Here is a 27,482-nt window from a genome sequence, read left to right on the forward strand (position 1 = left end):
CTCTACGAGCGACATGACATTCCACTCCTCTAAGATAGCGGCGGGGTTCCGTGACTACTACGCTGAACTCTACAGTTTAGATGCATACCCAACCCCAGAAGCTAAAGAAATCAGACTGACAAAAATTTGAGATTACTTATCCACTAATGGACTGCCTTCCCTGACTGAAAACCAACTAGCTGACTTAGAATCCCCAATCACTACCACTGAACTTGAGTCCACCATCAAATCTTTACCCAACGGGAAAAGCCCAGGCCCTGATGGGTTTACCAAAGCATATTATGCTAAATTCTCCCCGTTCCTTGCGCAACATATGTGTAAGTATTTTAATTCCCTAGCAAGGGGATGCAGTATTCCATCTGAGGCTCTTTTAGCACACATATCGGTTATACCAAAAGAGGGCAAAGACCCGACTGTCCCACAGAGCTACCGCCCTATTTCCTTACTGAATACGGACGTAAAAATCTTGGCGAAAATCCTTACAAACCGACTGAAACACCTTGTTCCCCTTTTAGTACACCTAGACCAGACGGGTTTTATTGTAGGACGTGAAGCTCGAGACAACTCAATACGTGCGATCCAACTAATACATTGGGCCAAAAATAAAGAAGTACCCCCCCCCTTATTTAATACTCTCCACCGACGCGAGAAGGCATTCGATCGCATTGACTGGTCCTACCTCAGGGAGGTATTAACCTCAATGGGTTGGGCCCAAATATGCTAACTTGGATACTGGCCCTTTATTCGGAACCTAGTGCACAGGTTAAGGTTAACGGTATCCTCTCATCCAGGTTCCCGATCGGGAACAGCACGAGACAGGGGTGTCCACTCTCCCCCCTCCTCTTCGCCCTGGCCTTGGAGCCACTGCTACGAAGAGTGAGAGCAAATACTGATATTACAGGACTGACTGTAGGAGCTGTGGAGCACAAACTCTCAGCTTACGCAGAGGACGTATTGTTCCACTTAACTAACCCCCTGATCTCGTTGCCGGTCCTGATGTGGGAACTCCAAAATTTTGGAACACTTTCCAACTTTAAAATCAACTACAATAAATCAGAAATTCTACCTGTCAATCTATCTACCCCCATGATAAATAGCTTAAAGGCTGCGTTTCCCTTCACGTGGACTAACTCTTCCCTGCGCTACCTAGGCATACAACTGACGGACTGCTTTGATACTCTATATACCACAAACTACCCCAGACTCTTGACCGAAATCAAACAAGACTTAGCACGTTGGACGAAAACAGTCTTCACATGGATAGGTAGGACGAACATAATAAAAATGAACGTTCTCCCCAGAATCTTGTTTTATATGCAGATGCTCCCCATACACCTGCCCCAAACTTTTTTCAAACAAGTGTCCAACTTGATCACCACCTTCATATGGAATTAAAAAAAAAAAAAAAAAAAAAAAAAAAAACGCAGATTGCTATGAAGGTGCTGAGATGCTGGAAACACTATGGAGGGTTGGGAGTCCCGGACTTACAGCGGTACTGCCAGGCTATTGCCCTGCAGAGGACACTGAACTGGCACTTCCATGGACATTCCAAATTGTGGGTGACCATGGAAAAATACATGGCAGGCAGAAACCTGTCCTATGAACTGTGGCTTTCGCGGGAACACAGGGGACTATCAGAATCTAGGTCCCCATTAACGATATCCACACTTGACACATGGGACAGTCAACCGGAGGCTGAATTTAGCCCCCCCTGTGTCCCCGCTGGCGCCTTTGGGAGGATTCCTCTGGTTTCCGCCGGGGGGAACACCCAGGCTTTTTTGGACCCTGGGTAGACGACAAGAACGCCGGTTGCAGCAAACTACTGAGAAGTGGGAAAATTCTGCCCTTTGAGTCCCTAGGAGACAGGCCAGGCAGACCGCACCTTAATTTTTGGAAGTATAGACAATTGCACCACTTCTTTGCTGTACACGGTAGCTCTATAAGAGATATCTCAACACTCACGCCTTTTGAAGGAATGTTTGTTGTGGAGGAACCGGTCCCCCACACGATTCCTGAAATTTACCAACTGCTGGGGTCCTCGGCCTCAGTCTCTAAGCCTGCTTATATACATGCTTGGGAGAGAGACCTTGGGAAAGAGTTCTGAGTCTCAGCTAACATGTATGTATCAATTCACACACTCCAGCTCAGTGGACTCCAAGATGCAGGAGACAAATTATAAATTATTAGCACGTTGGTACAGAGTTCCATCTGACATGGCACGGATTTATCCTGCTAGTTCAGACCTGTGCTGGCGAGGATGCGGAGGCCGAGGCACCCTCTTACACCTGTGGTGGGAGTGCCCACGAATAAAGATTTATTGGCAGGCTATTAAGGACCAGATTAAAGATATTCTCGGGATAGAGATCCCCCTCTCCCCGGATCATTTCCTCCTGCATATCCCTCCTATACCTATTAGCCGCTACAAAAAAAGCGCACCACCTCATTTGCCGAATGCTGCTAAGCGTCTACTGCCTATCTTCTGGATAAAGGAGCAGATACCGAGCAAAGAGGAGTGGATACGCAGGGTTAGTGAAATAAGGGAAGCAGAGGAATGGGTGGCAACAGGCAAGGACACCACAGCCAAGCACACAGCCATATGGTCAATATGGCAAGAACACTTCCACGACACTTCCTATGTACCCTCAAGCCTGGATGTTTCCCTATTAAAATTAGCAGACCCCACACTTGACCATCGTGCCCACCCTAAATAGTTGCCACCACAGTTTTTCCCAAAGACCGAAATACGGATTGCATGCGAAAATACGTGTCCTTGCCAGGACAAAGGGGCTGCCTGGGGGTGGATAGTCCGGAGAAGCACGTGGAACCAAGGTGTGATCCTTTTTACCCCTCTTTACTCCACCTACCCTCTACACTCTCCCTCCTCTATATTCTCCCTTCTCTCCCCGCTTTTCCTATTCTAACCAGCACTGTCATTAATGGAACCGTTTGTTGATTGAACAGAATGTTAGCAACTATTATACTTTACCAGGTAGTGGTGACACAGAGATGCTCTCCTAGCCGAGAGGGCCATGGGGGCGGGGACGGGTCTGCTGTGCGGGGGGGGGCGCACCGGGGGAGGATAGATGGAGGCCTTGAGCCCCCCTCCACCGGTATGGGCCCCGTGCAGTGGTGGTCCCCGGATGCTGCGGCCTACCTTTCCCTGGCCTGGGAGACCAATATGGCTCAAGTTGTAGGATCCACGATGGGTGGTGACTGCAGCGGGTCTCCGCCCCCGTGGGTTTGTAGATTTTAAAACAACTTGTACTGGTATCACTAAAGGCTCACATCCTCAAGGTCTCAACAGATATCTTACCACAGCACTAGTTTATTTACCTTCCCCCCCTTTTTTTTCTTTTCCTCTGTTATTTCTCCCTACCTATTATTTATGTTATCTAAATATATGCAGGTTATTTCTAATGTTGAAATGAGAAAACGTTTGTCATCAACGAGCTTATATTGAAACAAATATGTTAAGATGTGATAAACAATAAAGAAAGTTTTTTTTTTTTTTTGTTTAAAATCAATGTTTCCCTACGGGAGCCATCTTAACTGGTCTGACACAAGTCGGTCCGACTTTGAAAACGCTCCCTGTACTACTTTGGTCCGACTTTGATCATACTTCAGCCCATTGACTATCATTGAAGTCGGATCGAAGTCGGATCGCTGTCTTGGATGATCCGACTATAGCATGCAACTTGTGTTCTGATGATCTTGAGGTGACACTCTGCTCCAAATTTTAAATAAAAAACCGGCATGGGTTCCCCCTCCAAGAGCATACCAGGCCCTGCGGTCTGATATGGATTTTAAGGGGAACCCCCTATGCCGAAAAACGGTATGGGGGTCCCCCCAGAATCCATACCAGACCCTTATCCGAGCACTCAGCCCGGCCGGTCAGGAAAAGGGGTGGGGACGAGCGAGCGCCCCTCCTCCTGAACAGTACCAGGCCGCATGCCCTCAACATGGGGGGGGGGGGGTGCTTTGGGGCAGGGGGACCACCACAGAGCACCTTGTCCCCATGTTGATGAGGACAAGGGCCCCTTCCCGACAACCCTGGCCGTTGGTTTCGGGGTCTGCGGGCTAATCGGAACTCGGGAGCCCCCTTTAATAAGGGGGCCCCCATATCCCGGCCCCCCACCCTATGTGAATAAGTATGGAGAAAAAAAAAAAAGTGTAAGTGTAACAAAAACCACCACACAGGTTTTTAAAGTAATTTATTATTAGGCAGCTCCAGGGGTCTTCTTCCGACTTCGGGGGTCTCTTCCGACATCTTCTGCTATCGTATGCTCTTTTGCTCGCTCTTTTTGCCAGTGATGGCCCGGTCTTCTTCATCGTCTTTTTCCAATGTTGACACAACGCTCTCTCCCGCTGTAATGCTGTGTGCGTGGTACGCAACGACTTATACAGGCATGGGGCGTGGTCACCGGGTGATGTCACCCGATGACCCGCCCCTTATGACGTCACGGCCCAGGGCATGATGGGGCGGGGTCATCGAGTGACATCACCCAGTGACCATGCCTATATAAGTCGTTGCGCAGCGCGCACACGGCATTACAGCAGGAGAGAGCGTCATGTCAACATCGGAAGAAGAGAAGAGGGAAGAAGACAACAGAAAAGACCGGGCCACCGCTAGCAAAAGAGCGGGCTAAAGAACAGAAGATAGCGGAGGAGCCTGGCAGAAGAGGCCGGAGAGCGCGGAGAAGTCGGAAGAGACCCCCGAAGTCTGAAGACCCCCGGAGCTCCCTAATAAATTAAAAATTACTTTCAAAACCTGTCTAGTGTGTTTTTTTATTGACACTTTTTTCCTAGGTGAATGTGTAGGGGTATGATGTACCCCATACTCATTCACATAGGGTGGGGGGCCGGGATCTGGGGGCCCCCTTATTAAAGGGGGGGCAGGATTCCGATAAGCCCCCCGCCCGCAGACCCCGACAACCAATGGCCAGGGTTGTCGGGAAGAGGCCCTTGTCCTCATCAATATGGGGACAAAGTGCTCTGGGGTGGGGGGGGCGCAGGACGCCCCCCTGCCCTAAAGCAACCCTCCCCCCATGTTGAGGGCACACGGCCTGGTTTAGGAGGGGGGGGGCGCTCGCTCGTCCCCACCCCTTTTCCTGACTGGCCGGGCTGCGTGCTCCGATAAGGGTCTGGTATGGATTTTGGGGGACCCCCAGCGCCATTTTTTTCCAGCATAGGGGGTTCCCCTTAAAATCCATATCAGACCGAAGGGCCTGGTATGCCCTTGGAGGGGGAACCCATGCCGTTTTTTTTTTTTTTATTTAAAATTTGGCGTGGAGTTCCCCCTCAAGATTCATACCAAATACAGTGCCTGGTATTGGCGGGGATCCAAGGCAGATCCCTGTTCATTAAAAGTCGGACGTATGTCGGCTTCAGGTCGCAGGGTAAAGTCAGATCCAAAGTAGGAAAGCTGTCGTGTTGCACCAGCGTAAACCCAGCCTACTGAATAATGCAATGAAGGTATGTGGATAAGACATGCAAGTCTTTGCTATAAGTGAATCAGAAAACCATCACAGCCATTCTAAGCTACTGTATGCTTGCTAGAAGGAAAACAAACAATCTGGGTGTAGAATAAAAAAAAAAAAAAATAAAAAAAATAAAAAATAAAAAGAGAGAGAAGGAGAAAATCCTGTTTTACTTATACAGTATAAGCGAATGCAGATGCAGAGCCTGTACAGACTCATCCGCACAGCTGAGTTTGACAGGTATGTAGAGATAGGTGGGTGGCTCTTAACATGACAGTGTGCATGCAGGGCCGAGCACCTCTCCCTGCGTACCTGTCAAACTGTAGTGTGTGGGTGAGTCCATACAGCGCTGCATCCACATTCACTTATATAGGCTGTGTGCACACCGTTCCATACTACTCCAAAGAGATAAACAATGGGGCTTAGCACCTGTGTGAATGAAGTCTTTTAAAAGAGAAGTAAAAGGAATATTTTTTTTTTTTCAGTATCATACTTATCTAGGTGGGTGCAACATCGGTCTGTTGCTGCATCTTGCGACGCCTCTACCCTGAGAGCCGAGCGATCAAACATCGCCAATGGCTTGGATCTCACAGCTCCCCGAGCAGAGAGCAGCTGACTGTCAATCAGCATCTCTCCGCTCTGCTCCCTCCTCGCTAACTGGAGCGCTGAGCTGTGGAGGGGCGGCGAGCAGCCGCCTCAGCAGCTGGCTGAGAAGGGTGTCAGGCCAGGCACCTGGTGGATCCAAACTTCCATTGTTGGGATGAGGCGGTGCCTGGACTGATTTCTGTGACGTCACAGAAAACGGGTCACAGACGAGTGCAAAACAAATTGCACTCCTGTAATCCATAGGAGAAGCCCAGCCAAATGAGCTGTGGCTGGACTTCTCCTTTAACCACCTCAATACAGTGTCCCCTTCCTGCCCAGACCAACTTTCAGCGCTCTCACACTTTGAATGACAATTACTCAGCCATGCAACACTGTACCCATATGAAATTTGCGTCCTTGTTTCACACAAATAGAGCTTTCTTTTGGTGGTATTTAATCACTAGTGGGTTTTTTATTTTTTGCGCTATAAATAAAAAAATCTGTAAATTTTGTGAAAAAAAAATGCCTCTTTGTTTCTGTCATAAAATGTTGCTAATTAGTAATTTTTCTTCATACATTTTGGCTAAAATGTATACTGCTACATGTCTGTGGTAAAAAAAATAACCCAAATTAGTGTATATTATTTGGTATTTGTGAAAGTAAAGCTGGCCATACACCTATAGATTATCTGCAGATTTTCTATGGTTAGATGGAAAAAGTGGGAGATTCCTCCATCCACACAGTTTAGCGAACATGTAGAAATCTGTTGCACTTTTTCCATCTAACCATAGAAAATCTGCAGATAATCTATAGGTGTATGGCCAGCTTTAGAGTCTACAAACTATGGTGCCAATCACTGAAAATTGATCACATCTGATCAGGCCTTCAGTACATCAGGTGAATCTCATTTCTTGAGACACTAACAAGTCAGGAAAGTAAAAATACCCCCCAAATGACCCATTTTAGAAAGTAGACATTTCAAGGTATTAAGTAATTAGTATGGTGAGTTTTAATTTTTTTTTCTCCCACAATTCTTTGCAAAATTAAGATTTTTTTTACAAAATTGTCATATCAGGTTATTTCTCAAACACAGCATATGCATACCACAAATTACACCCCAAAATACATTATGCTACTCCCCCCCCCCCCCCCCCCCCCCGAGTATGGCGATACCACATGTGTGAGACTTTTACACAGCCTGGCCACATACAAAGGCCCAACATTGAAGTAGCACCTTCAGGCATTCTAAGAGCATAAATGACACATCTCATTTCTCAACCACCTATTACACTTTTGAAGGTCCTGGAGCACCAAGACAATGGAATTGGCCACAAAATGACCCCATTTTGGAAAGCAAACACCCCAACGTATATTCTATGAGGCATGGGCTGCAAATAGGTACTCGGGTACTTTGATGGCCTGGTGACGGGTACTCTGAAGGGCAGTGACAGGTACTCGTATGGAGGGGGGGGGGAAATCAGTGCAATTGGTGTACACAGTAAGCGGTAACGAGATGTTACCGCAATCTCCTTCTCACACACAATCGGTGTGAGGAGGAGAACCCGGTAACATCTCGTTACCGCTCTATATTTACATTTAGGGATCCGCTGTGAAAGGATCACAGCCGATCACGTGGTAAACAGCCGCCGGCCAATGGCTTGACGAGCAGTGTTCCCGGGACACACTGCCACCGACGTGCCGAGCAAAGTGGGGCGTTACAATGTGTGACTGGCCATGAATTCATCACGGCCAAACACGTGGTAAACAGCCATACCCAATGGCTGTTCACACCCTTCGGTGGCGAGCGGTGTCTCCACGACACGCCGCCACTGAAGGAACAGGGATGCGCGCACACGATCGTGCGCATTCCCTGTTTAAATGGACGGGCGTCATATGACACCCGCCCAGAACGAGAGCCAGGCCACCATATATGACAGCCAGCGGGCAGGAAGCTATTAAAAAGGACATCTATTGTCACAGCAAACACTTTTCATAACATAAGGATTTCAATAATACAAACAAGTTATTTTGAAATACTTGTGAATGACATTCAGTCATCAAATGTACGAAGAAGTTTTAGTTCAGAAATCTACTACCGTATAGCCAGTTTAACACAGTGCTCACTCCAATCCCCTAGAAAGTTTCTTTACTGCAGAGAACAAAAAAACAAAAATACAGAAGTGACATCCTTTTCAGTACTTCAATGAGATCTTTCAGATGTTTTCTACTATAGTGTAACATTTCATTTACAGCCCTCAACACCGATCAATCCCAGTTTGTTCTGAAAGACTGCTTAGTCTTTACATGCAGGTAAAGCCTTGTGCTGCATTCCAAAGTAATAAATCACCCCAATCCACAGAACTCTGAAGAGATACAGTACTAGCTTTGTTGTTGCGTGCTCTCTCCCTTCCCGCTTTCCCACACAGCGCTTGCATACTGTACCGAAGGCGCAACAGTACATTTCACCTAAAATGGTTTAAAATAAATAAATAAAATCTATCCAAGTGTATACGTAACTCAGAAAAATCAAGTTAGACTTACCTATAACTTAACTTGTTTTCCAGGAATCTTTCAGGACAGCACCTTGAGAGCGTGGCTCCACCCACTTGTCAGGAAACACACCTCCAACAATCTTTAAAAGGGGGCTCCTTCCCACTTAGTAGTAGAGAAGCTCCGGCCCAAGCTGGAACACAATCAGAATATGGTTAGTCACGTCATAGTAATTTAATACAATAAGGGCGGGTTGCTGCTGTCCTGAAAGACTCCTGGAAAACAAGTTACCGGTAAACATAACTGGATTTTTCCCTTAACGTCTTTCAGGACAGCACCTTGAGAGGATAACAGACTTACCCACTAGGGAGGGACCACAACCTGCTGTAAGACCTTTCTGCCAAAAGCCTGCTCGCTTGCTGACAGAAGATCCAGTCTGTAATAAAGGATCAACCCTAGGTAACTTGACCACATAGCCGCCTTACAAATTTGATCTGGGGTGGCACCAGCTATTTCTGCCCATTTAGTGGCCTGAGCCCTGGTAGAATGTGCTTTAATTCCCAGTGGGGGAAGATAGCCCCGACAGAGTAGGCTGCCAGAATAGCGGATTTAAGCCTTCTAGCTATTGACCCCTTAGATGCTTGGTGGCCCTTTTTTTTTTTTTCTGGAAAAAAGTATAAACAAAGAGTCCGAAGACCGAAAGTTCTTTATAACTTCAAGATAACGTAATAAATTCCTTCTTACATCCAAATTACGGAATTTGCTTTTTTTCTCCCCTGAAGGGTTTGAGCAAAAGGTTGGTAGGATGATCTCCTGCGACCTGTTGTGGGCTGACGCTACCTTTGGCAAAAACCCCGGATCGGTTTTGGAGTATAATCCTATCTGTGTAGAAGGATAAAAAGGGTTTTTTAACAGATAGGGCGTGCAGCTCACTAATTCTCCTTGCTAATGTTATTGCAACCAAAAATAAAAAGTCTTAAGAGTAAGATCCTTCAGTGAAATTTCTTGTAGTGGTTCAAAAGGTTCCTTCGTGAGGGCTTGTAGGACCACAAATAGATCCCAATTGGGAAAGTGCTTAGAAGGAGCTGGTCTAGATCTAGTAAGCGCCTTAAAAAAAAAAATCTTATAACTAAGGGCTCAGAAGAGACTGGTCTTTCCAGAAAAACTCCCAATGCTGCTATCTGCACTTTAAGCGTGCTGACTAACAAGCCTTGTCTGCCCCATTTTGAAGGAATTCTAGAATTGACACAAACATTTTCTACCGTTATATTTGTCGAACGACAGTAGGCGTTGTAGACTTTCCAATATTTAGCATAGATTTTTCTGGTTACTATTTTTTCTACTGGAAAGTAAGGTAGTTACCAAAGGTTGGGATAGAACCTTGCTTTTTAACCACTTAAGCTCCGGACCATTCGGCTGGCCAAAGACCAGAGCACTTTTTGCGATTCAGCACTGCGTCTCTTTAACTGACAATTGCGCGGTCATGCCACGTGGCTCCCAAACAAAATTGACGTCCTCCCCCCCCCCAAACAGAGCTTTCTTTTGGTGGTATTTAATCACCTCTGTGGTTTTTATTTTTTGCGCTATAAACAAATAGGAGCGACAATTTTGAAAAAAAAAAAAAAAAAAACCCCAACACATTATTTTTTTACTATAATAAATGTCGCCAAAATCACACACACAATTTTTTTTTTTCCTCAGTTTAGGCAGATACGTATTCTACATATTTTTGGTAAAAAAAATTCCAATAAGTGTTTGATTGGTTTGCGCAAAAGTTATAGCGTCTACAAAATAGGGGTTAGTTTTATGGCATTTTTATTAATAATTTTTTTTTTTTTTTTTTTTTTTTTACTAGTAATGGCGCCGATCTGCGATTTTTATTGTGACTGCGACATCATGGCGGACACATCGGACAATTTAGGACCATTGTCATTTTTACAGTGATCAGTGCTATAAAATTGCACGGATTACTGAAAAATGACACTGGCAGTGAAAGGGTTGACCACTAGCTGGCTAGGAAGGGGTTGAGTGTGCCATAGGGAGTGATTCTAACTGTTAGGGGGCGTGGCTATGAGTGACACGTCACTGATCATAGCTCCCGATCACAGGGAGCTATGATCAGTGACAGTGTCGCTAGGCAGAATGGGGAGATGCTTGTTTACATTAGCAACTCCCGTCTTTCTCTCCGTGAGACGATCGCGGGTATGCCCGCGGACATAGAGTCCGCGGGACCCACGATCCCACTCACGGAGCTTGGGGCAGGGTCATGCGCACACGACGGCAAATTCAAAGGGACGTACAGGTACGCTCATTTGCCCAGCCGTGTCATTCTGCCAACGTAAGTGTACATGCGGCTGTCGGCAAGTGGTTAACAACTGCTCTTCAGATACCAAGTGGTGAGGCTTAGACTGGCCACTTCCGGATGATGTATCGGACCTTGTAGAAGTAAGTCTTGCCAGTGAGGCAGCTGCCAAGATGGTTTGACTGCCATCTGTAGAATGGTGGTAAACCATGCCCTTTTTGGCCAAAATGGAGTGATTAAAATTACTGCCACTTTCTCTCTCTGTATCTTTCTCAATACCAACGGGATTAGTTGAAAAGAAGGAAAGGCGTAACCCAGATGAAAGTTCCAAGGCTGTATTAACGCATATGTCCCCTGGGAACTGTCGTTTCTGTGACTTGAGATGAAAACCGGGAGTTGCATATTTTCTTCTGACGCAAACAGGTCTATTTGGGGCTGGCCCCAAGCCCTGGTGATCATTGCAAAAACTTCCGGATTCCATCCCCATTCTGCCTCTTGAATCCGCCTTCTGCTTAGATAATCTGCCACTACATTTAGAGTGCCCTTGAGGTGGACTGCTGATAAGGACAGCACATGATTTTCTGCCCATCCTAGGATCTTTGCAGCCAGTAACTGAAGTGTCTTGCTTCTTGTGCCCCCTTGCTTGTTCAGGTAGGCTATGGTAGTGGCATTGTCAGAGGACCTGGACATGGGAAACTTGAAGAATTGGAGAGAAGGCATCCAATGCTAAGGCGACCGCCCTTAGTTCCCTCCAATTTGAGGACTTTCACCTCTGACTGAGATCAAACTCCTTGTGTGAAGTTTTGACCCTGGTGCGCCCCCCATCACTACACGCTGGAATCCGTTGTTACCACTTATTCTATTGGGAAAGACCATAGCAGGCCCTTTGACAGATTTGCCCGATTTCTCCACCAAAGCGATCGTTTGACTTTGATGGGGATTTTTACCTTTGCCTCCAGAGATTCTGTCCTGTGATCCCATACTCTCAGGAGGAAACTCTGAAGAGGTCTGAAATGTAACCTTGCTCATTGAATGGTTAGCATTGTTGAGGTTAGGGTTCCTAGGGCTGACATGACTCGTCTGACTGATAATTCCTGGATTTGTCTCTAAGGAGGCTACATCATTTTTGACTTTTACTTTTTCTCTTCTGGAAGAAAAAAACTTCTCTGCTCCACTGAACTGAAATACCCAAGAAATTGTACTTCCTGGGCTGGATTGAAATTTGACTTTTGCATATTTACGATCCAACCCAAGGCTTCTAGATGACTGTGGGCTTTCCCGAAGTCCTCTAACAACTTCACCCTGGAAGGGGCAAAGAAGAGCAGGTCGTCCAGGTACGGAATTACAGCGATCCCCTGCAGGCGGACAGATGTGAAAGCTTCTGCCATCACCTCTATAAATATTCGCGGGGCAGATAAAAAGGCCAAAGGGGAGGGCCTTGAATTGCAGGTGCAGAATCTCTTTCCCCATATTTAATCGCCATCCTTAGGAATTTCTGAGGCTGAGGGGCTATGGGGATATGCAGATAGGCATCTCGAAGGACGATCGATGCCATAAAGCATTCCTTTGTCAATAGGTTTTTGACCGTGAAGATGGGAGTATATACGAAACCTTTTGTATAGGACCGATCTGTTCAGAGGTTTCAGGTTGAGGATTAAATCGAAAACTTCCGGTTGGATTTTTTTTTTTTTTTTTTTTTAATCAGGAATATACGGGAATAAAATCCCTGATAATGCTCCCTCTGTGGAACCTGAGTCACCATCCCCTGATCTATCAGAACCTTTAACAGGTTCTGCATTGCTAGGGACTTTGTTGTATCTCTTGGAAGGTTTGTTATAAAAGTACCTTTCTGGGGGGAGATCTGAAAATTCTATTCTGTAACCTTGGGCCAGCATGCACAGAATGTACTGGGTTTTCTGTTATGCTCGCCCAAGAGGGGAGAAAAACCTGAAGTCTTCCTCCCACCTGTAACCGGCTGTCATTGCATCTTGTTGGATGACGCAGGAGGATGGAAAAGGACATTTTTGCCTTTTCTCCTCTGCCCTGACCAATTTTTCTTTTTCTCTTGAGGCTTGTTTTGTTCCTGAGCCCTTTGAGACAATAAATGCCATAGGAAAGGGACCTGCATAGTTCATTTTTAGATGCTGAGTCCCCCTGCCAGGTTTTTAACCAGAGCCCTTCTGACTGAATTAGTAAGGGCTACGGCTTTTGCTGTCATCCTGATAGGCTACAGCTGCTGACAGTTTTGAAAAGGAATCAAAATTTTATATGAGCCTTAAGCTGGTTCACCCAATACTCCATATTCCTGGAGACACAAGTAGTTGCCATTGTTGGCTTAAGGTTGCTAATGATGGATTGCCAAGCCCTCTTCAGTTGTTGATCCATCTTTTTATCCATGGGGTCTTTTAAAATCTAAATGTCCTCAAATGCTAGATCAGTTGATCTTGACACTTGAGAGGCTGCATCAAGTTTTGGACCTTATTCCAGAGAGCCGCTAGGTCTTCATCAAAAGGGAACCTTCTCTTATGAGCCCTTGAGAAGAAAGGTTGTCTTTCAGGATCAGTCCATTCTTTCTTGATTGTCTCAGAAACTACTGCGAGGACTGGAAAGGTACGTGTTTTGGGCTCGCCGAGCCCTGCATACATCCTGTCATGTCAAGACAATTCTTTATGCTCTTCCTCTAAGCCCAAAGTAGCATAAATTGCCCTCAAGAGGCCGTCTACTTGATCCAAAGACGAGTTGTATTTGGAAGGCATATTCTCCAGCTCATCCTCATCTGATTCTTCATTAGAATGAGGGGGAAAGCCCTTCCTGGTTCAGAGGACCCAATTCTGCCTCCACTGCTGGGACGAACAGCAAGCCTTGAGAGGATTGTGAAGTAGTAGGCTGACTTGAGGATGGATTTGTAAGTGAGGATCTAAAAGGATTGAATGGTAGCATCCAATTCCTTTTTGACAGACGGGATCATATCACTGCATGCAGAAGAAGCTTCTTCCTTCACCAAAGAGTTAATGCATGCTTGACATAAAGCCTTTTTCCAGCCTTCAGGTAACTTAGTTTTGCATGACGGACATTTCTTTTTAATCCCTGGGTCAGAGCTCTTGGCCTGCCATAAGGGGAAAAAAAAAAAAGGAAAAAAAAAAAAACCATCCTTTTGAGTCAGCCTGAAACCATTCAAGATGCTCACCACAGGTGCACAGTGAGAGAAACAGCAGACTCATGTGCCCAGACAGGCCCCTGCCACCAGGGGGGAAAAACACACTCAAACCCCACTAAGAACTAGGGAGAAGAGAGCTAGAGAGAGACCCCACAGTAAAATAGAGCAGAACATCCAGTCTGCTCCTTACCCGGGCCTTGTTGGTGCCTCCCACTTGCTGCGGTTCCTGAATCCATGCTGAGGCAGCAGCGCGATGCTTGTGGCAAAAACACCGGCAATATAGGCACCAGACCTATTCCTCCCTCCACCCCCCTGCGCTTTCCGGTGGAAATGACGCCCATCGTCTGCTCGTCGGATGCCACCCCACTTCTGGTTACGTCACATCCGGCGGATGCAGTCCTCTAAATGCCCTTCCCAACATGGCAGCGGCGTAAGGAAAAAGGAACATATCCTGGAGCAAAAAAGAGCGACCGAACATGCCTAACACCCCCGCCTGGGAGCGCCGACTCCTGGAGTAGTCCTGGCTCTCCTTGAGCACTGATGAGGGAGAAGGAGCCCATCCACTCAGCCCTACATCAGCCTGTGGAGTTGGGAGGAACCAGCTCTCTGAAGTAAAAAAAAAATTTATAGGGGAGTAGGGAGCCTGGCCTCTCAGGACAGCACCTTGAGAGCTCCTAACTCCCCCATGTCTTCCCTCCAGAGGAAACAAAAACTGATAAGTGGGAAGGAGCCTCCTTTCAAAGATTGGTGGAGGTGCGTTTCCTGACAAGTGGGTGGAGCCATGCTCTCAAGGTGCTGTCCTGAAAGACGTTAAGGGAAAATACCTTCTACTGCTCTCAGTCTCCTCCAAATTCATTTTTTCCCCTGCTGTGATTCGACTTACTGTTCGATGTTGGCTACATTGGTCCTACTTTATGTAGAAACATAGCCACTCTCTCTTGCTCGCTCCTGAGATGTTCTATATGATCTGTAATGTGCGCATAACAGTGCACATGACTGCAACTAACTTGGAGAAGTTTGGTAGCTCACAGAGGATGTTACAAGGAAGCAGAAAAATACAGTAAAAAGCACTTTCACACAGGCGGTAGCGGTAAAGCAGCGCTGATTTTAGCGACGCTTTACCGCTGCTAGTGGTGTGCTTTCAACCCCCCACAAGGGGTTCAAAGTGCCCGCAACATCTTGCAAGTGCACCGCTACAGTGTGAAAGCGGGCTCACACTGGAGAGGCGCTCTACAGGCGCTAATTTTTGCACTAAAGCACCTGTAAAGCACCTCAGTGTGAAAGTGGCCTTAGAAACTGTTTCTTGGGAGGAAAAAAAGAAAAAAAAAAAAAAAAGGGCGGGGGGGGGGGAATTACAGGACAATTATGTAGTGGAAGTGTACGGATTATTTTTGAGGAGTACGGATACTGTTTAGTGTCACTAATCCACACGAGTTAGTAGTTTACATAAGAAAGAGGATTGTTTTTGCTTTTAGTCCAGTTTGTGAGGCAACAAGGGCACTGCATGTTTGATCAAAATCAGCAGATATCTTCTGTGCTTGCTAAAAAAATGAATGCAGCCTTCTTGTCTAAGGACTTGTATCGTGTAACTTTAATTTTTTTGTTTTTAGATTTAGTTGTCCTTGAGTGTGGATGGTTGAACCTTTGCCATCTTTTTCTTTTTTAGCTACTTGCCGCCTGCGCTATAGTCGAAAGACTGCTACAGCCCAGGCCTTAATTGCTGGGAGGACGTCCTCCTGTGCATGAGCTGCCTGCGGGTCGTGCGTGGTGTGTGACTCTGCTGATCACAGATCAGGTGATGTAATCTGTATTTTTCATGCGGTCAGCGTGGGGGGTGGAGCAGATCACCGGCTTCTGTCAGAGGGACATCGATCCCTCACACAGAAATCCAACATCATCTCATTTATCCTTATTTTACAGAGTTTTTCCATTGGTTATCTCTTTGACTCTATATATTGTATTCTTCTCATTATATAATAATTTTTTGTCTCTGAAAATGGGAAACTACGTGTAGACAATTATATTGATGTTTGTGTATAATTTCAGCCCTTTATCCAGAATATTTGTTTTATTGTTTTAGTGTATTTTATGATATCTGATTTTTAGATATTAGCGACAGATATCTGGGAATGTGCACCTTAAATACGGTGCGATCCTCAGCTGCCGACATGCTTATTTGTGGAATGAGAAAATCGGTTGTTGCCTATGATGCACCCTTGTATGTTGTTCCTTTAGCTGCTTGGAATCGATGTTACAGTTGGGGCATTGCGGGTATGGGGACATGAGGTGTGCGCAGATTGTACACTTCCGTTTGTGATTGACGTGAGGGTATAAGAGGGGTGGTTGCCGTGTCGTACAGCCAATCCCATGATTAAGTCTGTGTGACGAAACATGTTGTGGCGTGGCTGTACGGCAACCATCATCACTAACGTTTGACACGATACCCAGAACCAGGATGTGGAGGTCCGAGTCTGAGGAGTGGGTGAGAGTGAGAGAGCACCTGCACACCTCTGGTCCTCCATGACCACAATACACCACTTTAGATGTTTATGGAAGATCTGCTGTGGTATTTCTGCTTGCTTTGAATTTTACTATATGCGAGTATAATGGTTGAAGATTTTGGAGTGTTTTATTAACCGGTTCCCGACCAGCTCCTGTAGATATACGCCGGCAGAATGGCACGGCTGTGCAAAGTAACGATACTTTGAATTTGCCTGCTGCGATCTCCGCGAGTTGGATCGAGGGTCCCGTGGACTCGATCGCCGCGGGGATAACCGCGATCGCCTCACGGAGAGGACGAACGGGGAGATGCTTTTTTTTTTTTTTTTTTTTTTTTTTAAATAGTTTTTATTCAAGTTTTGTCAGGGGAGATGCCGTTTTAAACAGCATCTCCCCGTTCTGCCTAGTGACAGTGTCACTGTTCTCTGTCATCGGGAGCAGAGATCAGTGTAGTGACACACACAGCCCATCCCCCCTACAGTTAGAATCACTCCCCTAGGACATACTTTACCCCGCCACCTAGTGGTTAACCCCTTCACTGCCAGTGTCATTTACAGAGGAATCGGTGCATTTTTTATAGCACTGATTGCTGTATAAATGACAATGGTCCCAAAAATGTCCGATGAGTCCGCCATAATGTCGCAGTCCCGATATAAAAAAATTAAATAAATAGCTGATCGCCGTCATTACTAGTAATAATTTTTTTTTTTTTTTTATTAATAAAAATGCCATAAAACTATCGCCTATTTTGTAAACGCTATAACTTTTGCGCAAAATCAATAAACGCTTATTGCGATTTCTTTTTACCAATAAAATGTAGAAGAATACGTATCGGCCAAAACTATTTTTTTTTTTTTTTTTTTTTTTTGGGGGGGATATTTATTATAGCAAAAAGTAAAAAAATAATGCGATTTTTTCAAAATTGGCGTTCTTATTTTGTTTATAGCACAAAAAAAAACAAAAAAAAAAAAAACAAAAAATGTATTACTAGTAATGACGGCGATCAGCTATTTATTTATTTAATTTTTTTTATATATTGCCTCCTCTAGCAACCAGGCTTCCTGGGCCTGCCAGTCCTGTGTGTGAGCACCCCAACCCTACTGGGGAATGTGGTGCCCAATCCTTCCCTACCTGCAGATGTTCTCGTTGCTCCCACCAGGAGAGAGCGAGAAAATTCTCTCCTGACAGCTTTACCAGCTGATCTAGAGAGATCTTCCTGCGATCCCAATGGAGTAAAAGAAAAGCCTTAAGGGGTCTGGAGTGTAATTAGGCCCAAGGCACCCCTAGAATGGCCGCAGTCATGAATCCCAGCAACTGCATTATCCGCCGAAGGGAGGTCTGAGGGAGCAACTTGAAGGCCTGCACGGAGAGAAGAATTTTCAAAATCTTCTCCTTGGGAAAAAATATATTTTGGACAACAGAGTCTATAAGATAACACAGGAAAAGTATGATCTGGGAGGGCACCAGGCAAGATTTCTGCTGGTTGGCTTTCCACCCCAATTTCTGACAGGTCCGCAAAACCAAAAGCAGATCCTGAACAAGGGACTCTTTGTCTTGAGCAAAAATCAAAAAATCGTCTAGATATGGGACGATCGATACACTTTGAATCTGAAAAAAAGCCATGACTTTGGCCATGATTTTTGTAAAAACTCTGGGTGCTGCCGAGAGACCAAAAGCAAGGGCATTGAACTGCCAGTGACTTGGTTCATTTCCCATGAGAACCGCAAACCTGAGGAACCTTCGGTGACTCTGGCAGATTGGTACATGAAGATAAACATCCTGAAGATCCAGGGTAACCATGAAGACCCCTGGTAACAACAGATTCTTTACAGAATAAATGTTCTCCATTCGGAAACGTCTGTAGACTATGTATTTGTTCAGGACGCTTAAATTTATGACCATATGAAAGCCGCCGGAAGCCTTCTTGACCAGAAAGACATGAGAATAAAATCCACGGAATTTATGACTTTCCGGAACAGGAGAAATAACTCTCTCCGTTTCCCACACAGAAATCAGATCTATCATGGCTTGCTGCCTCTCCCGGTCTCTCGGGAGATGGGTAAGAAAAAAAAAAACCTAGGGGGGGTGGGGGTAGGGGGGGTTGGGGCTGGGGGCACGGGAGGGGGGGGGTTGGAGGATTTTTGAATTCCAACCTGTAACCCCTTTCCAATGTTTGAAGAATAAAGGAATTGTCAGAAATCTCTGCCCATTCCTTGATGAAATGGGACAACCTTCCTCCTACCCCTATCCTGGCGTCACTGGGGATTTTTGGAAGGGGCTGAAGGAGCAAAGAGAGCTCCCGCTTTTTGCTTGTCTTTGTTAAAAGACCATTTCTTCTTTGCCTGTTGGCTTTAAAATTAGCCTTGTTTTGAAAGCCACGAAAAGGCCTCTTATTCTGGGGTTTACACCTTTGGGAAGAAGGAAACCGTTTACTCTTTTCAGAGGAACGAGCTAGGACCTCCTCTAAGGAGGAACCGAATAAGACCTCGCCTTCAAAGGGAATGCCGCAGAGTTTATTCTTGGAGGTAAGATCACCTTTCCAAGATTTAAGCCAGATAACTTGCCTAGCTGAATTAATGAGAGCAGAAGCCCTGGCTGCAGTTTTCACTGACTCTGCTGTTGCATCAGCTAAGAAGGAAACTGACTTGGCAAGGAGTGAGAGAGCAGGGGCAGTATGGGACCCGGATGCTGCCGCTGGTTCAATACGAGTGGATGCTCCAGCCTCAGACCTGTCCTCAAGCTTCATGAAGCAAGTGGAGATTGGCCGTAGAGTAGACTGCTGCTGTACCGCAAAATGCACTTGACTGGCATTTAGCAGACTATTCCCCGTGCAGTATGTCCTCAGTGTATCCACGCCATGCTTCCTTATGAAAAAACGGCGTCCGGAAGTGCGTCATGTGACTTCCGGTTGCGGCGCCATCTTGCCACGTTACCACCTTGGTACACCACAAATGAAACACGAGGAGGATACAGTTCTACATAGCAGAGCTGGGGGAAAAAAAAAAAATGGAAGGGAGTTGCCACCACTCACATCACCAGGTAGGCAAGTAAACCCAGAAGTAGGGAACCCTTCTGGTAAAAGTACAGACTATCACCCAGGACTTGGCCACAACTAGTCCTGGATGAAACCATAGAAGGGGGGGGGGGGGGGGGGTCCACCAACCCTAAGAAAACAAAAAACATGCCAGTGCTCCTGGAGGGTCTGGAAACACAAAATAACTGAGGGTCAAAGGAAAGGGAGGGGCCTTTTAAATTGTATCTGATTTGTGTTTCCTGTAGAGGGCGGAGCCAATAATCTCAAGTAGCTGTCCAGGAAGGTGAGGGGGGAATATAGGATTTAAATCAAGCCTTTTTACTAGTGCTTTATATGGACTTGATTTAAACCAAATCCACACTAAAGCAGAGTATCTGCCCCTGTATGCTGTGCAGCAGGCGGCATTCTGCGCCCCCTCTTCTACATATTTATTGCCGATTGTCAAGACACTATCCACTTCACAGCTGACAGGCTCTCAACAACCAGTGACAGAGTGGGCGGAGTCTGAGGGGAAAGCTGAAGGACTAGTTCTGCTCTCCCATGGTGATTGACAGCAGACAGGAGGGCAGATTCTATACTCAAAAGCAGGGTGTCTATTGATTTAGGAATCTGTCCATTACCTGCTGACAATCACAAGGGGAGTACACCTGATGAACTAGTGTCTCTACACCTCCATGAAGTTGCAAAACTCCTCGGCCATGGCGCTGTCTTTGGGACAGCTGCAAGAGGGAGCTCCGTCACCTGAACAGACATTTGTGGTGCAGAGGCACCATGAAAACCTACAGTATTGAAGACTTTGTTTACAAACTCCCCTTAGCAAGTCCACAATAGAAGTGCCCCCCTGCCAGCAATGTTTCCCCTCACATACACCAAGTCACACATGCGAAGATCAGTGTGTATGCTCAGAGTGTTCTGTCAAAATAGCTAATTCATCAAGATCTCCAATTACATCACTTCCGGTTACTGGAAACCATCATTAATTGGAGATTTCAATGACTTGCCATTTTGACACAACACAGCAAGCGTGTACACTCCGGTACAAGAAGACTTTGCTGTTTTGACACAACAGCAGGTAATGAGGAAAAAGTTGTCGCTGCGGAGGCAGCCATTTTGTTGGTTAGTATAGGCGTGGAGTAACAGCTATCTGACAGAACACCGGTGGTGTGTCAAAACAGCAAGTCATCAAAATCTCAAATTACTGACAGTTTACGGTAACCGGAAGCAACGTAATTGGACATCTTGATGAATTGGCTATTTTGACGAAACACTGGGATAAACTAACACATGTGTGGAAGTTATGTCACTCCAGGCATGCCAATCAAGATGGCTAAACATATAGAATTAAGACGAGGACAGAGCAAATACGTCAGCAGGTTTTACAGACATCACGTTGCTGCAGGGGAGGTAAATATTCGGATTTTATTTATATTTTACATATTCGTGTTTCATCCAGGGAAGGGAAAAAAAATAAAAGGGAAGGGGAAGAAGTTTAGTTGAAGGAAAAAAAAAAAATACACAAAAAAAAAATAAGCTAGACAACGTCTTCCATGCCCGGAAGCAGGAAGGGTACACAGAGACACTTACCTCTGGAAGATAGTGGCGAGGAAGCTCTGATCAGGAACGCCATGAGGACGAGTCTGGTGATTGTAGTAAGCCATGATCTCTGATCGTCTTCTACACGTACCGAAGGGTCTCCTCGTTGACTTCAACACGCACCGCACCTCTCCCTATAAGCACAGCAACTGTCAGCTTTCACCCAGTCTAAACTGCCTTTGTCAACCCGGAAGACATTACAGCCACGCCCCTTCACCCACCTGACTGCAGTTCCGACGACAAGCACAGATTCTTCCCCAATTCTTCCTCACGTTACGCAACGTGATTTCCGTGTGCTTCCAAAGAGTGCAGTGTGTACGGAGGGAAAATCCAAACTGACATAAGTCTTGCAGACATCGAGATGTGTCCTCCTTCTGTGCAATGAATGGTGCGTAGCTGTTGGATATATCTAAGGGAATTCCTGTTTCATTGTATGTTATAAAACAAACAATTAGAAAGATTTATGCCTATCATACATGACAGTCTGGGTTGTACTTTAGCATTTCAAACAGAAATTGGCCCTACTCCTTTTGTGGGTCACAGGATTGCATTTTGTTCTGCGCTCCTGTGACCTATTTTCAGCCGACAGAGGGCTAAAGTCTGCTGTTGGCAGAAATCACTCAGATGGTCCAGACTCCTGACTTTACTGTCACGTTCCACCCAGATGGCGGGACCAGTAGCTGGCTCAGCCTCTCAGAGAGCTGCCGGGACACTGAGCCACCGGCTTTCATCCTATACTCAACCCCAATTGCCAGTGAGCACTCAAGTAGCAGAGCAGAGAGCCGTTGTTCTGTCAAAATAGCCAATTCATCGAGATATCCAATAGTGTCACTTCCGGTTACTGTAAAGCATCAGTAATTAGAGGTTTAGACGAGTTTCTGTTTTGACACTACACCGGCAAGCGTGTATGCTCCGGTACACCATATTATGTGCAGACATTGTTAGTCCGCCCGATACTAACCAACATGGCCACCTCCAAGGTGGCGACAACTTTTTCCTCCTTAGCAACTGTTCTGTCAAAACAGCAAACTCTTCGTGTACTGGAGTGTACACGCTTGCCGGTGTTGTGTTAAAACAACAACTCGTCTAAATCTCCAATTACTGATGCTTTACAGTAACCAAAAGTGACGAGATTGGAGATCTTGATGAATTGGCTATTTTGACAGAACACCGGAGACTGAAAGTCTCTGCTCACTGAACACCAAGCACTGTTCTAGGTCCAGAGGCGACGGGGGACAGCTGCAGTATCAGGCTTCTCTTTTAAGGCATAGTTCACCTTTGCCAAAAAATCTGCCTTTGCAGATAAGGAGCTCCTGTAGATGAAAACATACTGTACCTGTGACCAGTGTTAAAGTGGAGCTCCACCCAAAGGGGGGAAGTTCTGCTTTGAGTACTCAGCGGGTACCTAGTTTTGACAGGTAGCCGCTCGGATCGATGCTCATTATAAAACACCTAGCAGTGTGTGTGTTTTTTGTTAAAGTCCATTCGTTCCAAAATCAAATCTCAAATGTGAAAAGCAAATTAAATTTTGAAGTACTTTTGAATGACATTTGTGAAGTCACCGAATGTACTGAAAAAATCTACTAATGTCTGGCCAACTTAAAGGGGTTGTAAAGGTTCAGGGTTTTTAAAAAAACAAACATGTCATATTTACCTCCGCTGTGCAGTTGGTTTTGCACAGAGTGGCCCCGATCCTCCTCTTCTGGGATCCCTCAGCGGCGCTTCTGGCTCCACATCTTCTCAAGTGCCCCGTTGGAGAAGCGCTCTCCTTCGAGTGTGTCTATACGAATGTTTGACCATTCTTCCAGAAATGCATTTGTGAGGTCAGGCACTGATGTGGACAAAAAAGCCTGGCTCACAGTCTCCACTCTAATTCATCCCAAAGGTGTTCTATAGGGTTGAGGTCAGGACTCTGTGCAAGTCCGTAAAGTTCCTCCACCCCAAACGCGCTCATCCTTGTCTTTTATGGACCTTGCTTTGTGCACTGGTGCGCAGTCATGTTGGAACAGAAAGGGCCAACCCCAAACTGTTCCCACAAAGTTGGGGGCAGTAAATAGTCCAAAATGTCTTGGTATGCTAACTCCTTAAGGCTACTTTCACACTGGGGCAGGGGGAGTGTTAGCGTGAAAGCGGCACTTTTCGGCCACTAGCGGGCACATGTAACCCCCTTTAGCGGCCGAATAAAGGGTTAAAAGTGCCGCTGCCAAAGCGCTTTGGCATCGGTGCCCATTGAGTTCAATGGCAGGGGCGGCGGAGGAGCGGTGAAAGATGCTGCTCGCAGGACTTTTTTTGACGTCCTGTAAGCACACTGCCCCAGTGTGAAAGCACTCGGGCTCTTGCACTGGGGCTGCAGGGGAGGCATTTTTCAGGTGCTATTTTTATCCCAAAAGCACCTGAAAAACGCCCCAGTGTGAAAGTAGCCTAAGAGTTCCCTTCACTGGAACAAAGGGGCCAAGCTCAACCCCTGAAAAACAACCCTACACCTTAATCCCCCCGCCACTAAATGATATGGACCACTGCACAAAGCAAGATCCATATAGACATGGATGGGCGAGTTTGGGGTGGAGGAACTTTAACTGGCCTGCACAGAGTCCTGACCTCAACCTGATAGAACACATTTGGCATGAATTAGAGCAGAGACTGCAAGCCAGGCCTTCTCGTCCACATTAGTGCCTGACCTCACAAATGTGCTTCTGAAAGTTTGGTCAAACATTCCCATACTCCTAAACAGCCTTCCCAGCAAAGCTGAAGCGGTTATAGCTGCAAAGGGTGGGCCAACTCAATATTGAACCCAACCGACTAAGACGTCATCACAGTTCATGTGCGTGTAAAGGCAGGCATCCCAATAGTGTGTGTATATATGTTTTCTAATGATTCACTGTAGTCAGGAACTATATTTTAAGGGCCTGGCAGCCCATTTTTATTAAAAGGCAAATAAAAAGTCAGTAACATAAAGGTTTCCCACACAGGGGTTCTTCTTCTGTAAATTCACAAACAGAAAAATGCTAGCCCACCTGGCTGTCTCTTTAGCAGTACCTCTGCTCTTTATGCTGGTCACACAGACCACAGGCTTCTTCAGTGTGGACAGCTTTACTGTAGCACCCACAGCTCCACTCTGGCCTTAGTCCTCAGGCCATTTACTGCCTCTTGCAGTCACACACGTGCTCTGACTCATCGAGTCCTCCTGTCTCTCTTGGGTGGAAATTTCTCCAACTGGGAGCAATGAGGTATTCCCATACCTTCATTATAAGGGCTGTGCTCTGCTGGTCATCTACAAAACCTGGACACAGGGTTGGAGATTCTGTCCCACCCAAGACACTATAGAATCTTCCAACTACAGAGCCCCATCCAGGTATACCAAAATCTGGAGAAAGCTGCAAAAGCAGTTTTCTCCATTCCACAGCTACACTCTGTAGTCCTGCACTGAGCCAATGTGGGTATCACCTTCCCTTGGAAAAACGTAGTCCAAATGGCAGGTTTCTTAAAATCTGACTTTTAGCCAGTTTTATGTTAAAAGGTTGCATGAAAATAACACAAACAGAAAATAACCTTGCCATCCAGGCACTGACTGAACATTGCAGGTTCCTAACTCACTGGTGAAGGGCTTCTCCCAGTCACCCACAAAACAAAGATAATTCTCTCTCCCTCTCTCCCTCTTTCCCCCTCTCCCTCTCCCAACCCTGCCTGGATTCCACCTTAGTTTTCTGCAAATGAATGCATGTAAGGTGAAATCAATCACCTCACCTTTCATAATGTCAAAATATGTATATTTCCTGGACTTCCCCATGTCAGCCTACTATGGGTCAGCTCCGCCCCCTCTGACCCCTCCAGGACTGCCCACACCAGTGATTTTTTATATATATATATATATATATATATATATATATATATATATATATATATATATATATATATATATATATATATAATTCTTTTTCTTAAATTGCTTAATCATGATGTACTGACTATCTAATTTCCTGGGGTCCTAAAATGCCAGGGCAGCACAAATACCCTCCAAACAACCCCTGTTTGGAATGTAGACAGTCCAAGGTATTTAGTAGGATGCATGGCAAGCTTTTTAAGGCTGTCATTTTTTTTTTTTCCACAAAGTTGTAATTTTAACAAGTTATGTCTCACACACAGCATAAGCAAACTTAGAATTACACTCCAAAACACAATCTGCTATGCCTCCCAAGTATGGGGATAACCCTATGTGTGAGACCCTAGTCACGTACAGGGAATCAAAATTCAAGGAGCACCTTTGGTCTTTAACCATTTCAGCCCCGGAGGATTTGGCTGCTCAATGACCAGAACACTTTTTACAATTTGGCACTGCGCTGTTTTAACTGGTAATTGCGTGGTCATGCAATGTTATACCCAAACAAAATTTGCATCCTTTTTTCCCCACAAATAGAGCTTTCTTTTGATGGTATTTGATTGCCCCTTTGATTTTGATTTTTTGCAATATAAACAGAAAAAGACCGAAAATTTTGAAAAAAAAGGATATATTTTCTACTTTTTGTTATAAAAAAAATATAATAAACTCAATTGTGGTCATACATTTAGGCCAAAATGCATTCACCACATGTCTTTGGTAAAAAAAAAAATTAAATGTCAATAAGTGTATATTTATTGGTTTGCGCAAAAGTTATAGCGTCTACAAAATAGGGTACATTTTCTAGAATTTACTAGCTTTTAGTTTATGACTGCCTATCTCATTTCTTGAGGTGCTAAAATGGCAGGGCAGTACAACCCCCCCCCCCCCAAAAAAAAAGACCCCATTTTGTAAAGTAGACATCCCAAGGAAATTGCTGAGAGGCATGTTGAGCCCATTGAACATTTTTTTTTTTTTTTTTTTTTCACAAGTGATTGAAAAATGACTTAAAAAAACAAAAAACATTACACAAAGTTGTCACTAAATGATATATTGCTCACACATGCCATGGTTATATGTGGAATTACACCCCAAAATACATTCTGCTGCTTCTCCTGAGTATGGGGATACCTCAAGTGTGAGACTTTTTGGGAGCCTAGCCGCGTACAGGACCCCAAAAACCAAGCACCGCCTTCAGGATTTCTAAGGGCGTAAATTTTTGATTTCACTCCTCACTACCTATCACAGTTTCGAAGGCCATAAAATGCCAAGATAGCACAACCCCCCCCCCAATGACCCCATTTTGGAAAGTAGACACCCCAAGCTATTTGATGATAGGCATGTTGAGTTCATGGCATATTTTATATTTTGTCACAAGTTGTGGGAAAATTACAAATTCTTTTTTTCTTTTTTTCACAAAGTTGTCACTAAATGATATATTGTTTAAACGTGGCATGGTTATATGTGGAATTACACCCCAAAATCCATTCTGCTGGTTCTCCTGAGTATGGGGATACCACATGTGTGGGACTTTTTGGCAGTCTAACCGCGTACAGGACCCCGAAAACCAAGCACCGCCTTCAGGCTTTCTAAGGGCATACATTTTTGATTTCACTCCTCACTGCCTATCACAGTTTCGGAGGCCATGAAATGCCCAGATAGCACAACCCCCTCCATGACCCCATTTTGGAAAGTAGACACCCCAAGCTATTTGCTGAGAGGCATGTTGAGTATTTTGCAGCTCTCGCTTTTTGTCACAAAGTTTTGAAAATTGAAAAAAGAAAAAAAAAACATTTTTCTTTTCTTTCTTCATTTTCAAAAATAAAGGAGAGCTGCAAAATACTCAACATGCCTCTTAGTAAATAACCCGGGGTGTCTACTTTCCAAAATGGGGTCATTTGGGGGGGGGGGTTGTGCTATCTGGACATTTCAGGGCCTCCGAAACTGTGATAGGTAGTGAGGAAGTAAAATCACCATTTTTTGCCCTTAGCCTGAAGGCGGTGATTGGTTTTCGGGGTCCTGTACACGGCTAGGCTCCCAAAAAGTCTCACATGTGGTATCCCTGTAGTGAGGAGAAGCAGCAGAATGTATTTTGGGGTGTAATTCCACATATGCCAATGGCATGTTTGAACACTATATAATTTAGTGACAACTTTGTGCAAAAAGAAAAAAAGTTTGTAATTTTCCTGAAACTTGTGGTAAAATATTCCATGGACTCAACATGCCTATCAGCAAATAGCTTGGGGTGTCTACTTTCCAAAAATGGGTCATTTGGGGGGGTTTTGAACTGTCCTGGCATTTTATGCACAACATTTAGAAGCTTATGTCACACATCACCCGCTCTTCTAACCACTTGAAGACAAAGCCCTTTCTGTCTGACACTTTTTCGTTTACATGAAAATGTATTTTTTTTTTTGCTAGAAAATCACTTTGAACCCCCAAACATATTATATATATTAGGGGTGCAACGA

At 45.2% G+C, this 27,482-nt stretch overlaps 1 protein-coding gene across 2 annotated transcripts in view; it reads right to left on the reverse strand.

The window, feature by feature from the left end:
• PDCD6 (programmed cell death 6) overlaps nt 1–21,370 on the reverse strand; it is a 137,216-nt gene extending 115,846 nt beyond the window's left edge. Inside the window, exon 1 of one of the 2 annotated variants that reach the window (XM_073630726.1) lies at nt 21,129–21,370. In XM_073630726.1, the coding sequence (XP_073486827.1) occupies nt 21,129–21,202 (74 nt within the window). In that variant the 5' untranslated portion in view covers nt 21,203–21,370. The remainder of the gene's footprint in view (nt 1–21,128) is intronic. The other variant, XM_073630727.1, reaches the window with a different exon arrangement.
• Nucleotides 21,371–27,482: the final 6,112 nt, after the last annotated feature.

Source organism: Aquarana catesbeiana, linkage group LG05 (assembly GCF_042186555.1).
Source record: "Aquarana catesbeiana isolate 2022-GZ linkage group LG05, ASM4218655v1, whole genome shotgun sequence".
Lineage (NCBI taxonomy): Eukaryota > Metazoa > Chordata > Amphibia > Anura > Ranidae > Aquarana > Aquarana catesbeiana.